The sequence below is a fragment of the Aplidium turbinatum genome, chromosome 7 (assembly GCF_918807975.1).
Source record: "Aplidium turbinatum chromosome 7, kaAplTurb1.1, whole genome shotgun sequence".
In the NCBI taxonomy this organism is placed as follows: Eukaryota; Metazoa; Chordata; class Ascidiacea; order Aplousobranchia; family Polyclinidae; genus Aplidium; species Aplidium turbinatum.
Genome location: NC_137478.1, coordinates 15,455,841 through 15,472,371, shown reverse-complemented (window position 1 = coordinate 15,472,371; position 16,531 = coordinate 15,455,841). Strand labels below are relative to the sequence as shown.

The 16,531-nt window shown below is 38.3% G+C and overlaps 1 protein-coding gene across 3 annotated transcripts in view; it reads right to left on the bottom strand.

Annotated features, from left to right (window-relative positions):
• The window catches only part of LOC145774820 (GPI ethanolamine phosphate transferase 2, catalytic subunit-like), a 192,396-nt gene that overhangs the window by 155,577 nt on the left and 20,288 nt on the right, over positions 1 to 16,531 (bottom strand). For all 3 annotated transcript variants that reach the window (XR_014290061.1, XM_082586138.1, XM_082586136.1), the window contains exon 3: positions 6,209 to 6,426. Coding sequence is in view for 2 of the 3 variants with exons in the window: in XM_082586138.1 (XP_082442264.1) it covers positions 6,209 to 6,426 (218 nt within the window). In the remaining variant the exon portion in view is untranslated. The remainder of the gene's footprint in view (positions 1 to 6,208; positions 6,427 to 16,531) is intronic.

Genomic DNA, 16,531 nt, shown 5'->3' with positions numbered 1-16,531 from the left:
TCAATTTGCCTGGGTGATAAATTTTTGCCTTAGCCCAAAATATTAATAAATCCAATTTTTTTTTGAAATCTGACCCTGTTTAGACCCTGCCCCAACAGCATTTTTAAATCGAGCCTCCGAAATCACGTTTTTAATGATAAAATTAGTACTATATGAGCTAGATATATGTTGTTGGTATTCATTTTTATTGTTTTTCAGAATGGAAGATACTTGCATGCCTTAATTCAAGATTTGAACAACTTTTTATTAATTTATTTTATAGTATCAATGTAAATGCTTCTTAAATTGATCAATGAAGTGATATGATTTCTTACTGAGAGTTAGGCAAAAGACAAAGTGATGAAAGCACTACTAATTTATTAACCAAGAAGTGACAGCACATCGCATTTCACACAATAGAATCTGTGTTTGCTTGGATTTTCTGGTGACATACTTTTTCCTGACCCATGGCCGTTTTTTTCCTTCTATGGTGCCCAAAACTTCACCAATTTGTCGTTTTTGCTTGGCTATCCGCCAAGTAGCTGTTGTTGTCAGTTTAACTCCATTTTCTACAGATTTAGTGTGACTTGGATAATTCAGATGAAAAGGATGTTCCACAACTTGCTTAATGTTAATGCAAGGTTTGGTCAGGAGAGGTTCATTCAAGGGCATGATTCCTTTTTTGTTTGAGAGTTAAGATATTGTGGAGCACCCACTGCCATATAATTATGGTTATCATTTCTGTATAAGATGTTGCCTCAAAATTTAATTTAGGAAGGTGAAACTCTTCACTGAAGAATTTTACGATTGACTTTCATCATTGGTGGTGCGCCAAATCTGAGATTAGTTTGACTGCATTAGCTGTGATGGTTTTGTTATCATCGCCCAGCATTGCCAAAAGCACATTTTCGGGATGAGCAAAAAAGCAATTTTGTTGAACACTCTGTTGAATGACTAGGAGCACTTCATTGCCATTGAATAGATTCTTTTGCAATTGCATTTCTTGAAAAAGATTCTTTGGCTCATCCATGATTGTACTTTTATATTTAGCTTGAATATGACTTTTCCAATAAACGCCAACAATATATTTTGCAAGAAGGCTTATTTTTTTTTGTAAGGTGCATTTGGAATCCATAGATATGTAAACCCTTAGAACTCATGATCCCAAAGTCAGCCAGCGAGAATGACACAGTGGACCAATTTTGTTATAGACAAAATCAGAGCTTTTATGATCATCTCCATGCAGAGTAGAGTGTACCAAAAAAACCTTACTTTCACTGATCTTGCTGTTGGCTGGCAAAAAGTTGTGTTTGGGGTCAAAACTAATGCTAATATCAAAATTTTTTATTTCATTGATGTTTGACGCCTATTTTCTTTACGTTTTCATGGAAACAACCCAAATTTTTAAAAAATGGCGTAACTTGAAAATCACTATAGTTAGAAAGCAGCTCTAATACACATCAAACGTTCCAGAACACCAATATTCCTATGAGTGTTTAATACATTTTATGGGTCTAGGTAATGTAGTTTTTTAGATATTTCCTAAAATAGCGTTTTGGAAAATTTTTTTCAAAAATTGGATTAAAGTATAGTGTAGTGATGCTAGAATATACCAGTGTAAGCACATCTTCCAAATGTGTAAAGAGCTGGAGATAATTGAGTGCAAACTTTGCTGTACCATTTCTGCAACGTCAGCATTAAACCGATACTTTATTATGCAGTGTAGTAGACACGCACCGTTGTTTCGTAAAGAGATGCTGATTACGGGCAAAAACTTCTGTTTGTTTGGTAACAAAGCATTTACGAAACAATGAAGTGACGACCTGATTTGCAAATGATTTCTGAGAATTACTAGCCAGTAACCGGTTGTCCAACTCTAAATGATACTTAGTCGTCTTACTGATGGCTTGACCGAAAAACAGCTGGATTTTGTTTTCTGTCTCACACTAACTGATTGTTACAAGAGGCAGGCCGAGCTACTACTATTTTTTCCGAACGCATTACGTTACACAAAATAATGTCTCGCCAGAAGTTTCTTACTGTAGAGGAGGTATTAGCCGCTTTCAAAAATATGGAAGATTGTAAAAAAGATGAAATTGACATTGTCATAGCACCACCACATCCTGCTGTAGTTAGCGACGAAGAGGGTATGGACGAAAACCATTTGACAGAAAGTGAAGCAGTGCTACCAGATGCTGCAGCCCTGCAGGAGAGATTGAAATTCATTGCAACTCAGTACAAAAGGATGATGTGCCAACGACCCAGATCCGAAGAAAAAACGCAGCTCATCGGAAGTAAAATGGAGTAAAAAAAAGGCTTCTTTGTTATCTTTTCTTGTAAGCAAAGAAGCTGACAAGCTGGAAGATTTGGAAAGGAAATAGCTGGGAAAGTCACCAACGGAGGTATTCGAATTATTTTTCGATGAAGAAATGCTAAGTTTACTCATTGATTAAAGCGTTCCATACGCCAGACAAAACAATAGGCACAAATTTACTTGTTCGATTTCGGAAATGAAGTCATTGACAGGTTTCCTATTGTTTACTGGCTACCACAAACTTCCACGAGAAGAAATATATTGGTCCCTTGATCCTGACTGCAACACTGCTATAGTGCGTCATGTGCTGAGCAGACAAATGTTCACATTGCTCAGAGATAAAAAATGAATTTATATCTGAATGATAACTGTACCATCCACAAAGATGACAAGTTATTCAAAGTTAGGCCATATATGGAACTCCTGAACAAAAAGTTTTAACAGTTCGGAGTTCATAAGACAAACTTGTCTATTGATGAGCAGATTATTCCGTATCGAGGACGTCACCCAGCAAGAATGTTCATGCAAGGGAAGCCTGTAAGGTTCGGATATAAAGCATGGATGCTTGTATCGTCCAATGGGTATGTGTATGCTTTTGATCTATATGCAGGGAAATCAAACAAAGAGAAAACTTCTGAGAGCTCTCTTGGACTCGGCGGAAACGCTGTTGTTGACCTGCTGCAAATTGTGAGTAAAGAATACCACGCTGTTTACTTTGACAACTGTTTTACTTCCTTTGATCTCTTATCTTACCTAAACGACGTTGGATACTACGCTTGTGGTACAATGCGAGAAAATCGCACTGGGCATTGTCCTCTGCCAGATAAAAAGTTGTTGGTAAAAAAGAAAGAGGATGGTATGAGTCATGTTTCGAAGAAAACAATCAAGTTTGCATTACTTGGTGGAACAATAATAAAGCCGTGACAGTGGGATCGAATTTCCTAGCAGTTGACCCAGTCAGCAGTGCATCTCGCTTCAGCAGAGAAGAAAAGAAGATTCAAGTTAGCCAACCTAACATGATTTCACAATACAATAAGTACATGGGAGGTGTCGATCTGGCTGACAACATGGTATTAAACTATCGCATTTGCATTAGAGGTAAACAATGGTGGTGGCCAATATTTTCTAATTATGTTGATGTATGTATGGTAAATGCGTGAAAATTATGGCTTGATGTTCAACATCACAAGAAAATCTCGCTACTAGAGTTTCGACGACAAGTGACTGTGAAACTTTTGAACTCCAAACGCATTGCAATCTCTGCCACTGGCCGCCCAAGTGATTTTGTTCTTGAATATAGTCGACCAAGTAATTCTACATCGCACCACTTTCTAAAAACTATTCCCTGCAATAAAAGACGTCGATGCAGACAGTGTCACAGCCAAACGCGTTTTCTTTGTGGGATGTGTGACGTTCCTCTTCATCAGCATTGCAATGAATTGTACCACAAAAATAGGCAATAATCCAAAGTAGGGGAGTATGCTAAATTTAAAACAATCTCAGTACACCCCAAAAATTGTGCCACAATGAGTGTAAAAAAATGTATTACGAAAAAATTTTTGGGTTGCCCCTCCGGGAACTCCTCGCTACCGGGGGGGGGGGTCTAACGAGCGGTTTTCAAAATGCATCCGAGATTAGATTCCTCACTTTTGAACCGGTGGTCATAGAAAGCTCGGACTAGTCTTAAAAGTTTCGTCTTAAAAAGTTAAGATAAGAACGTAAGAGTTTCAGAAGTGTCAGGTGTATAGTTTGGCGGAATGGCCCGTTTCGGCTAGTCCGATTGGGCTAGTTCGATTCGGCTATTACCCTATTTGGCTACAGCCCGATTTGGCTAATCCGATTGGGCTAGTTCCCTATTTGGCTACAGTCTTTATCAGTTAGTTCCCTATTCGGCAATTTTTTGAAAATCCAACGATAATCCTTCTGTAATCCAACAAAATCCTTCTGTAAATCCAAGGACGCCTTCTGTTTAGAGAATTTTGTATTTTATTCCACAATAGGCTATCGTTTCTTTTGCATTCTTGCATTTTATCCAGTGTTTACTTTTGAGTGCCTTCCCAGATGCAAAATCCGTCATTTTTGTTGTCTGGGTTTGTTCAAAATATGTGTTTTACATCATACAACATTTTTCATGATTAACAATAATGGGTTAGGGCACGTCACCATCTCTGGACCAAACACGATGGCTTTGCCTGTTAAAATGATGCTGAACATCAAACTTTTTATCACTGAACACAAGGTTTGGCAGCATGCCTCCTTTAATGCGTAAGAGCACTCTGGAGAGACGTTTCTCAATGGTATTGGCATTTAGCAACTGTTTCTTATTGTGTTTGAATGGGCTCATCTTCAAATCCTTCTTGAGAACTGTGAACATGGTTCCATAGGCCACGTTCGCCTCGTTTGCCAGTTTTTGAATGGATCTCTTGGGATTTCTTCGCACCTTTTCTCTGGTTGCTTTTATCAATTTTGAAGTTCTGGCGCTTCGAGGGCGACCTTTGGCAACTTTTGGCCAGGTCGATTTTTGACATTTCCGGTTTCTTTGTGCCTTTTCAGAGTTCTCCAGACCAACATTCTGTTAATTTTTGAGTCCTTGCAAATATCACTCCTTGACTTTCCCGATTTGAAGAGCTCTACAATAGCTATTCTATTCTTTTATTCAAATTTTCATTTATGGCTTATAAAATTTAGACCTAAACAATATAAAATCGAGAAATATTCAATTTATTAACTGATGACCCTGTATTCAATCAACTTTGACTACAATAATATCCAATTCCCATTAAACTCTTCTTCATCAGTCACAACTTTTAATTTAACTAACTCTTATTTACTCATTATCCAATCATTTCAACTTCACTAAAATATTGCAAATTACAGCAACGGCACTATTTATAGCCGGTTTGTTTTGACTAGTAACTTTCAGAAACTATGGTAATGTTACATCACAAGACCTCTTTATTCTGGCCACATTTTGCCAGACGTAAACTTCGCTGAACACTATAAATAAGAACTTCAGCTGCATGGAAACATGGGCCCAAGAATGGAACGAGCTGCCACATATCCCTCCCCAGTTTTCAGTTATGCCAGCACTCTCCATCCCTCCTGGAGCAGACCTCTCAAGAAAGGCATGGGTCACATTGAACAGGAACAGATGTGACGTTGGCTGTACTGGAGCTAATCTGTTTAGGTGGGGGTTGCATAATTCGCCGATATGTGTCTGCGGAGCGGTAGAACAAACAATGCAACACATACTCCACGAATGTTCCATCTTACGACCCCCAAGTGGAATTACTGGTATTCAACAACTGGACCCAACTACCGTATCTTGGCTGCACGAGGAGGCATTGCCAATCTAAGCTACTACAAGTCAAACAAGAGAAGAAGCCAGACGTAAATATGTTTGTGACAACAAGACAGATTACGTCGGACAGTTTCTTTAAGTTAGAGAAGTTTCTCGAACCACATGTACAAAAAGCTTCTACAAGCGAATTGCACTGTAAGGATTTCATAATTAAAGGTTCCTTTAGGACAGTAATCAATAATAACATCTCGTAATTATCACACAATTAAAATATCACACTTGTTCAAGGACATAACGTAGCCTGCTGTCTGAGCTATACCTATTGGTTATGACAATTAGTTTCAGGTGCAAAGCTAACCATCATCAAATTGTTAACGTGTTTCACAAGGAAAAGGTAGAAAAGCCATAAAAACTGCACTGTACACTGCAATAATTTCGCATTTTAATGAGCATAGTTTGTTTCCATAAACATAACCTTTGCGTTTGCTTCATCTTCTTTGGTGGAAATATATCAAATCAGTTTCGATATAACTATTTTTGAGTATATTTGAATCCTCAACTACTCAGTAACACCCATGCCTATATTATGTAATATGTAGTCAACAATTATTCACCTTAAGTCGAGGCATTGTAACAGTAGGTGGTTTTGCTTTGGCAGTATACATTACCCCATGACCACTGCTGATGGTACGATGTAAGAAGGGCATGTGTTTTGCATATAGAGATGATATGACAAAATCAGCTCTCATGGCATCAACCACAACCAAAACCAGTTTTTGATATGGAGCTGGAATTCCGTCCCTGTTAATCACTTCCTCCTCAATAACTTTTCCTACATATGCAATAGAGTAAAATGTTAAATGGCAGAATTATTAAAACGTTAACACATGAAACTAAGCAACAAGGCATCCATCATGTTAAAAAATAACTTGAAAACTTTCTCAACTATCCATTAAGAATTCTTTGGTTATTTAAAAAATTGATTTATATTGCACTAAACTAAATAACCAAAGAGAAAAAATTATATGTTAACAACAAACACATCATAATTTAATCGAAATCCACAAGAAAACTATAAATTAGAATATACGGTAGTCAAATGGGGTAAAAAAAAAGTGGGGATATTGATTGGGGTAAAAAAAACACTTACCATTTTACATCTAAAATGAGTAGATATCCACTCAACTTTTTTAGTTTCTGTTTAAATGGTCTCTGTTGAATACTTTGAGGGGTAGAGAAAAAAGATTGGATTTGACAAAGAAAAGACACGTTAAATAGAGTAAATAAGACCAGCTAAGGGTGCAAAAAAAGGTTTGGAGGAATTTATAAAAAGTTTTTGCTCTGTTTTAGTGATAGGTAGTATGAATGTTAAAATGTTATATTGTGAGTGCTATGTTGTGAGGCTACTTGATGCAACAAAGACTGGGGCCTCCAAATGTTTGTGTTTGATTATTATTGAGGTGTTTTTTTACCCCAATAAAAGTTGTTGATTTGGGGTAAAAATAAAACAGTACATTTTATGGATTGTTTTGGCTTCGTATTGGTGTTACATCAACTGCCATGCAGTGTATCACCAAAAGATACAAAAACAAACTCCTGGATGCATCAGTGCCAATGTATGCATGTGTTATGCACAGTCAATTGATGTAGTTGGAATTAGGGGTCCGAGGTTAAGTTAGTGTTATGGGTTTTTCGATCAATAGCACAGATTGAGAACAGAGAATGATCCATCGATCGATAATGCAGTGATTGTGCATAACACATACAATCATACATACACAAACTGTTGTTCTGTCTATTGTTTTTTGGTTGTATGTTCATTGACAAATTGCTGATTGATTTTTTGGGATTCACATTCTGCAAAATTTAATCGCCCACCCGCACGTTTAAACTAGAGCTGCAGTTAAAATTCGGTAAGGCGTGCACACTGTACAAGTATACTAGACACAATTTTTTGTCTTGCTTCTGTTTTTATTACAGAAATGAAATTTAAGTTTGTTGTCAGATTGGACAATGTCTACTACAATGAAGGATCAAAAGATATGGTTTCTTTGAAAATGAAAGCAACTTTTGCTCAAGTTGAGTTTCAAGAGAAACTCAATAAAAAAGCCAAGCGTCCTTTCTCAAGGTTTAAAGTTTCCTCAGATTCTGAGAAAGAAAATTCTGGATCAGTATCGTTCGTAGATGACGACTTAAAGTAAAAAAAAAAAATATTATTATATTAAGAGAGACTTTCAGTCTTGTTCTTAATTTAAGTTCACTTTGAAGTCCACGCAAAAAAAGAAGTAAAAACTGTACAAAAAAAAAAGTAGTTTTCAAACTGAATTCAGTTTGAAAACTGTTCCCCCACTATTTCACTGAAATCCAGCTGTTAAATTTTTCTGGATAACCCTTCCACTTTACAAACACAAGCTTCTTTTTGTTATCCCATTGAATGACTCTTTCTATTCTGAAAGTAGATTCAGGGATTTGATTAGTTTTTAATAATTCTTGTTCATAAAACGATCCTTGAATGGACTCTCCATTCAAGTCTTCAATCACAAACGTAACTGGACTTGTGTTTTTGACTCTCACAATTTTGAAAATATTTTTCAGTCCAATTGGGAGTGTAGCCTTTATCGAAAACCTTCCTTTTGTATTTGCTGATTCGAACAAAGTCACCTAATATAAATTTTGGATTTCCCACAGGGTTTTCATGATGATGTTTGTATAAATTATAACCAACAATACCAGAGTTCTTTTTTAAACTTACTTCAGTCGGAGTCATTTTTATGGATGAATGCTTTGTGTTATTATATTTCCACAGCAATTCAGGAAGCCAATCTACAAATCGTGTTGAGCTTGTTTTAACAAATCGTATCCACATTTTTTCCTTTATTGTTCGATTCCAACGTTCAACCAGATTCAATTTTTCTTCATTTTCTGTTGTGTACAACCTGATTTTTGATTTCACGTGTTGATTAAAAAAATCTTTCCCTTTATCAGCCCAAACCATTTTTGGCTTCCTTCCATTCTTAAAACATACATTCTGAAAAGCTTTTGCGACTGTTTCACCCTTTTTATCTTTTGTCATCCCAATAAAACCAAATTTTGAAAACACATCAATTACCATCAACAAGTACCTCACACCATTGTTCCACTTGGAAAATTTTTGCATTTCAACTAAATCTGCAGCCCAAATTTCATCATCTCCTTTTGAAAATAACTGTCTTCGAGTAAATTTTCTCCTTATTGGTTTATGCAGCTCATCAGCTAGTCCTTTTTTTTTACTATTACTCCAAACCTAATTTGTATTTTGTTCCAATTGTTCCTTGAACTAATTTCTTGTCGAATGACTCTCTGATTCCTTTTGTTTTCGTCTTGGACAAGCTTATCCAACATGGATTTATCACATTTTAATTTTCCGGCTTTGTTGTCATTGTCTCGATAGCAGATGTCATGTTTCAAAGGTATAGCATCAACTTGATTAAACGGTTCTTGACCAGTAACCGGATTGTTGTTTGCATCGAGTTGTTGGTCAAGGAGATTGAACGGACCTGTGTATTTATGACGTGGCAGGGTGAAACCTCCTTTTGGTCTTGGTAATTTTCCAATTACTTTATGAATATCACCACCGCTTTTGGAAACAAAACTTGTTTTTGTTATTCCACAACATACACAAACACACTTCATCATAACCCGATTTGTTTTTTAAATACGCTTACTTCCTGGAACACATTTAGTCTTCTTTCGTTCTTTGACGCAATAGGTCTCCATATTAGTTGTGGCTCATGTCGAGGGTGTGGCCAGTCTGTCTGTCGAGAACGAAGTCTTCCCATCCACACCGCGCGATTTATTGGATTGGCAGAGTCCATGTTCAGGGCTACAAGGTCACGTTTTACAAGTTCTTCCCATGAAAGTTTAGGTCTATCTTCACCCCGCTGTGCTGCGATGTTGACACATCTGACCTGTGAGATCCAGCTTGAGCTGTGCTCAACGCGACCAAGCCATCTCAGTCTGCCTAATTGGAGGACTTCACTGATGTCTTTTAATTTGAGCTTTGATTGAAGAGTCTCAAACTGGATGTTGTCTTCAGGCTTGACTAGGCAGGTCCATCTTACCATTGCTCTGTCATTACGTTGTAGGCGCTTGACGGTGCTTGCTAAAGTAGCCCACGTTTCAGAGCCATAGAGCATGACACTCCTCACACAACTCGAGTAAACTTGTCCTCTGGTTGCAGCAGGAAGTTACTTGCTTGTGAGGATAAGGAGGAGTTCTCTAAACTTTTTCCAGGCTGACTTGCACTGAGTTAAAGCCGCATGCTCACACCCCCTCCAGAAGACATGGTATCACCAAGATAGCAAAAGTCAGCTACCACGTCAAGTGTGCATTGTTTGTGATAAAAGATTGTGTTTGCAAGTGAAGAGTAAAACATTTCAAATTAAATAAAATGAAAAAATATTGCTTGTGGAAGCCAGCGACCAAACATGTCCTATCAGTGCGGTAGTGTCGGAGGCTATTTACTATTTAGTGACATCACGGCAGCAATGGACGCTGGGAGCTTAGAGCCCTTCATTTATTTTTAATTACAGTAATTCATTTCAAACGGTGGAAAATTGTTTATCTACACTGCAGTACTCCTGTTTCCTGATCGTCACAGAGCCACTGGTAGACTTTTATATTATCATGAAATGCTTATTCATTACTAGGCTTTAAATAAATTGTTAAAGTTCAGCCATAGCCCTAAGAATGGTCGTAGGCATTTCTCTCTGGAACAGTTTACTCTTCATAATTATGAAAGTAGTTAAGGGCTATAGTCGAAGGGGAGCCACTCTGCAATTAATAGAGATATAAATTCCCTTAGAGTAATGTAATGACTTGCTGGTTCAAATATATCAGGAAATTATGAAAGTCCATCTATAACACATGCCAACAAAAAAAAATTCTTATGTCAAAGATGTTTCAACAGTTTTAGGATATTTTTGGGGTGCTGAATCCGAATATGGCCGGTCTGCTACAATTTGGATAACCCAATCGGAGAACTGGATTCGGAGAAATCCCAATTAGGAAAAGGCCCTTTTGGTGATTTCTAAAATCTACAGTGGTATCTACTTATTGAAAGGAATTAGCTTATAATAGGGTGCACAAGTGCGACATCACTACCTAGCAGCACCATCTTGGTTCCAAACAACTTTTAACAGCTATTGCTGTAAAATTCCTACCGTATATACTCGAGCATAGGGCAAGATTTTCGAAAGTGATTTTCACCACAAAAATACAGATTTGTCATACATGGGACAAGCTGTTGTCTCCAGCTCAGCACAGTCGGCATCCTTCAAAATTACTGCGGTAAAATCATTGCTGACGTAGATTACAGATTGTGAAATGGCGTCATCCGAAGGAAAAGTTTACCAAAAACTAAAAAAAATAAGTCGTTAACAATTCCTCCTTTGGGGCCACCCTAATCGGTTTTACATGCTTACTTTAAAACATTGAAACTAGACTACTCTACAAGGTCATCAATAATAGACGTTACAACTTCAAACAACTGTATTTAAAATCAATATTTAGCATTACAATGTTAATAAATTGAATATTTCTCGATTTTATATACTTTAGGCCTAAGCCCTAAATTCTATAGACCATGAATGAAAATTTGAATAAAAGTTTAATAGCTATTGTAGACTGAAAGATTCTGTAGATGAAGATGACACTGCAGATTCTGTAACTAAATACCGAGCGCAGTCTAACTTGAGAGCCATGGAAAACTTTTCAACCTATTTTACTTTGAAAACCATACATCGATTGCTTCACTCGGTGAACCCAGTTCATGTAGCTGTACAGCACGCCACATGACTGTTGATAAGTTTTGTGTTCTATTAGAAAATCTGTTAACTGTTCTTTCGGGAACCTTGCAGACGATGACAGTGTGGAGGCTAGGGTGACCCAAAAAAATAAATTTTGATTTTTAAACTTTTTCTTGTTTAGACCTCTGCATTGTGGTCCAAAATGAAACCTTGCCTAGTTTTGTTGAGATTGGTCCACATTTGACGCCCTAGCAGTAGGCCGGCACCACCCACCGGGTCAAAATCGGCCAATCTGGCTATATCTCACCAACTGGTAGGCCTAGAACGCTCAAACTTGGTTTTGAAAAAGCAGAATGCATGGTTTCCTATCTAACTTCCAGAGGATTTTGGAGTCTAAAACATTTAGTTTATAAAAAAAAATGCAAAAAACACATTTTTGACCCAATGTGGCCCCCATAAACGTGTAATGTTCAACTTTGAGTGTAATATGCAACATTATTTGCCTAAATACTGAAAAGTTTGGGTGTTCATCAGGACAAGTATCATTTCTAGCACTAGTTGCAACGTTCATCTGATGAAATTGAAAGTAAAATTAACAACAAACAAGATGGTTTATTGCTTCACTGACGTTTCGCGCACCATGACAATGCGCATTCTCAGAGCAAATAACATACAAAACAAAATTTCACCAGGTTATATACTGCAGTGCGATTGAAGGCAAGAAAAAATAAAACACGCAATATTTTAAAAAATTGGCCAATGATGTGTGAGCGGTTACTTTCCACGTTAAATTACGTAAAAACTTCCAACAATTTTTATGTTTATGTTTATTGCTTTTAAAGCAGTTCCAGCCAGTTGTGGCCACTGACAAACGACAGACATTGAGCGCTCCTACTTTGATGGATAAACTTACCGCCTCATTAACAGTTTTCGGTAAGTGGTGGCAATCACAAAGGATTGAAGTGGCGCTGTAATTTAATCTTGACATAAAAGAGCAAAACTATTTTATTGCTTTGAAGTTTTTCTTTTTTGTTACCAGTGGCCAACATGACCGATCTGAAGTTGGCTTCCAGAGACCACTGAAAAGTTTCCCCTCAGGAAATATATCTGTTGCATCACACATTCTTGCTTTGTAGAAACTACACAACAAAATGGAGCTTTGTATATCTAGCAAAAATGGAGAAGTAGCATGATTGTGCTGAGCCAGCACTTTGAATGTAAGCAATCAGTCGGCTAGAAAGTTTGCCCCCCAATGATTTTCAAAACCGGCGCCTATGACTGCGTTTACAGTTCTCAAGGATTTGAAGATATGAGCCCATTCAAACACATGAAGAAACAGTTGCTAAATGCCAATACCATTGAGAAACGTCGAGCCAGAATTCTGCTCTCACGCAATCGCATTGAAGGAGGCACGCTGCCAAACCTTGTGTTCAGCGATGAGACTGCCCCTTCACATGGAGCTAAGCGAATGCAAAACTGGCTTTCAGCCAATGTGCCGTTTTTTATTCCCAAGGAAGAATGACTTCCTTCATCCCCAGACCTGAACCCCATAGACTTTGGCATGTGGTCTTACCTGGAGAGCAAGGTTTCGACTAAACACAACCAAAGTTTGGAAGCACTGAAGGCTAATCTGAAAAAAGAATGGACCAAAATACCTCAGAGTTATTCATGACTCTTGTAGGTCCCTTTCGAAGTGTCTCTGACTTGTTATCGACGCAAATGGCGGACACATTGAGCAAAACTTGTTTTTCTTAAATATTTATTTATTTGACAATAATATTATGTGTTTATTACTCTACTCAAAACTTGTGTACCCTTTCTTAAGTACAGTTGTTTGAAGTTGTAATGTTACTCATTGATGACCCGGTATTTAACAAGTTGAAAATGTCATTTTATCAAATAGAGTTGGTTCAATAAGCTATGATATTAAAGTAAGTGCATAAACTGACAAGAAAGGGCCCCTGAAATGGGGGCCTAGGCTACTGTCTCGTTTGCCTATACCTAAATTTATCACTGTTGTTTAACTTTAATTTTTTATAGTAAAAAAAACAATTTTGTTAAAGTATTTGTTCGAAACAATCCTAATACTAATCAAAACGAACAATTTAAGTCAATTTAATTCACACCAGTCCTCAAGTAGCATAGCCACCTTTTTAACCGATAACCTCGTGGGGTGTTACATCACATCATTATAAATGTTTGTTTCTCTTTTTTTTTTGTAGAATCCAGCAAAAGTGTCTGTCAAAGATTAAAAAAGAGCAAATGAAGACTTGGAACACTGGAACAGGGTTCCCAAACATCTTTTATAAAAAAATTCCCTACTTTTTCAATACCAAATTTTAAAAATTCCTTACCAAATTTTCATGTATATTGCGCATTAACAGTGCTTGATCAATGAAAATTTCTGTGCTGTATTATTTCTAAATGTTCACAATCATACAATTACACAGGTTTAAAAGTGTATATCCAGATTCTATTACATTCGAATCAGTATGAAAAAAATAATAATGTAGAAGCAAAAAACCCAAACCGGTTTAATCCGGTTTATATCGCAAGATTCTTTATCTACAATTTAGTCATCAAGGTTTTCCATACTTTTTCAATACCAAGAAAGAGGTTCACAAAATTTCCAACTTCTTTCCAGTCTGGAAAACTGGTTTTCAATATCCCTACTTTCCCAGCTGCGTGGGAACCCTGCTTGGAAGATTCTAAGAAAATGTTTAATGAAAAATTAAAAGCTTTACCTGCTAAGTTACGTGCTTGAAGAAACAACTTCTAACAAAAATAAATTTTGTGCACTGTTGTACAACATGTAAAATGGCTTAGTGCATACTATGGTAGCATAACCAGTACTCATGTATTAAATGTTCAATTTTATATTTTAGTGGATCAAAAGTAATTGGTCTATATTTTTGTTGGTGATAAAATTTTATATACGTTGATATTTCAAATATCAAAGCCTGTTTTGACAGTGTTAATGCAAATAGGCTTCTCAGTGGTATCTTTTTATATTGATGACTATGAGTGCCAGTATGTAATGTACATTTGAGATGTGAGCCACAAAATGAAGTAACTGTAACTGCACAAGCAGCTGCAATGGAAATAGAGTCAAGTTTTAAAATTCTTTAACCCAAGCTTAAAAAACCAATGGTCGACTATGACTAAAAAGTTACCTATTGTATTAATACTGCTGTAGATCATGTTTGCATGTATTGTATATTGCATGTTATAGCCCACTGGTCAGGCCACCGATGACTGTGTTATATATGTATAAAGTAAATGCACGACTGCACGTTGCTTTGCTTCAGCAGTCTATCAATGACACCTTGAGCCAGGACATGCAAACCATCTCAGCTTATCTCCAGAACTGGCGACTGAAACTCAGCGAAACCAAAACTGTGGCGGCAGCTTTCCACCTACACAATCGGGAAGCTGATCGTGAGCTACATGTCCACAACAACGGAAAACCTCTGTCCTTCTGCCCCGAGCCAAGGTATCTTGGGGTGACACTAGACAGATCGCTCACATACCGCCACCATTTGGTGTCACTGCACAAGAAACTGACATCCCGCGCTGCATTACTGAAGCGCCTGGCAGGCTCTAGCTGGGGGGCGAGGGCTGACACTTTGCGAATAGCAGCCTTAGCCCTTGTCTACTCTTCAGCAGAGTACTGTGCACCTGTCTGGTGCCGCAGTGCTCACTGCCACAACATCGACACTGCCATAAACAGCGCCCTGCGCACAGTGACCGGATGCCTGCGTCCCACACCATTGGACAATCTCCCCATTCTCGCTGGCATCCAACCTGCTGAGCTTCGTCGCGAAGAAGCCACTCTGTCCCTCGGTCGACGGGCACTGGAGCCTAACCATCTTCTCCACCACAAGATCTCTGCCTTCCCAAACGGGCACCCCCGCCGACTGAAATCAAGACACCCATTCGTGCCAGCCGCTCGGCTTCTGATCAACGAAGCTGATGAACAAGACATCTCTGCGGCTACTTGGGCGGACCATAAATGGAATTCTGAATGGAAGTCAAGCACCACCAGACTCCATTCATTCATCCGCGACGCCGACACACGCCCCATCGGCCTGACACTACAGAGACAGGCATGGGTGCGCCTCAACCGTCTCCGTACGGGCGTCGGGCTTTTCCGCTCAACCATGCACCAATGGGGAATGGCTTCTTCCTCCTCCTGTGAATGTGGTGCCGAGGAACAGACCGCAGACCACATCATCAATGACTGTACCATCTTCAAACCACCTAACGGAGTGGAAGGTCTGCGCGTCATGGATGATGAAACTAAAGACTGGCTGCTCTCTAGCAGCCTTCCAGTGTAGTCCGGGAACATCGTGAATCTGGGGTGGTAAAAGGATAGACCCTCGGCCCCAGAAGCTCAGACGACGACGACGACGAGCAGTCTATGAGCTCATTTACTTTAGAATTGTTCTGGTAAAGTCTTTATTGAAAGGGTAATTTGGGTCATTCACTAAAGAGATCTTGTGCCCAGATGTGGGCAGTAGTGTGCTACTTTTGTAGCAATTGGAGTAGCTACTTTTTTGGTAAAAGTAGCGGTAGCGGCGCTACTTTTTAGTTGGAGTAGCGGCGCTATTTTTTTCCAAAGTAGCGGGAGAGGCGCTACTTTTTTTCAGTTGCACTCCCGCTAGGCGGCGCTATTTTGGTACAAGTAGCGGTAGCGCGCTATTTTAAAAGTAGCGGGTGCCCAGTGTCCACCTCTGCTTGTGCCCCCAAAACAAGACAATGCCTAAATGACACCTCTTAAAAGAACAAAAACTCTATCAATGAGTGGAGCCTTCCTCCAAAAAGTAGTAGGCTACTGTAGTGCATATAAAATTGATTAGATGAAAACACATTAGTTGATAGAAAAAGATTATGTGGTGCTTTCTTTGAATTGCTTGGGCCTGTGGATAGGTTCTTGGGACTCGCAATCATTCCAGGTTTTAAAATAGGCCTACTCTCATGGTTACTTGTGTGCCCTAGACGTATAGCTTTTTGTATGGCTAGTTTAGTTTGTGTTTTTTGTTATTGCATCACCATATACGACGCATACATTGTAGTAGCAGGCCAACTGAAAGGTCACTGCACTGAGCTGTAACCAATAGCTTGTCAATTTGTCATAGCGTTGTATGATGA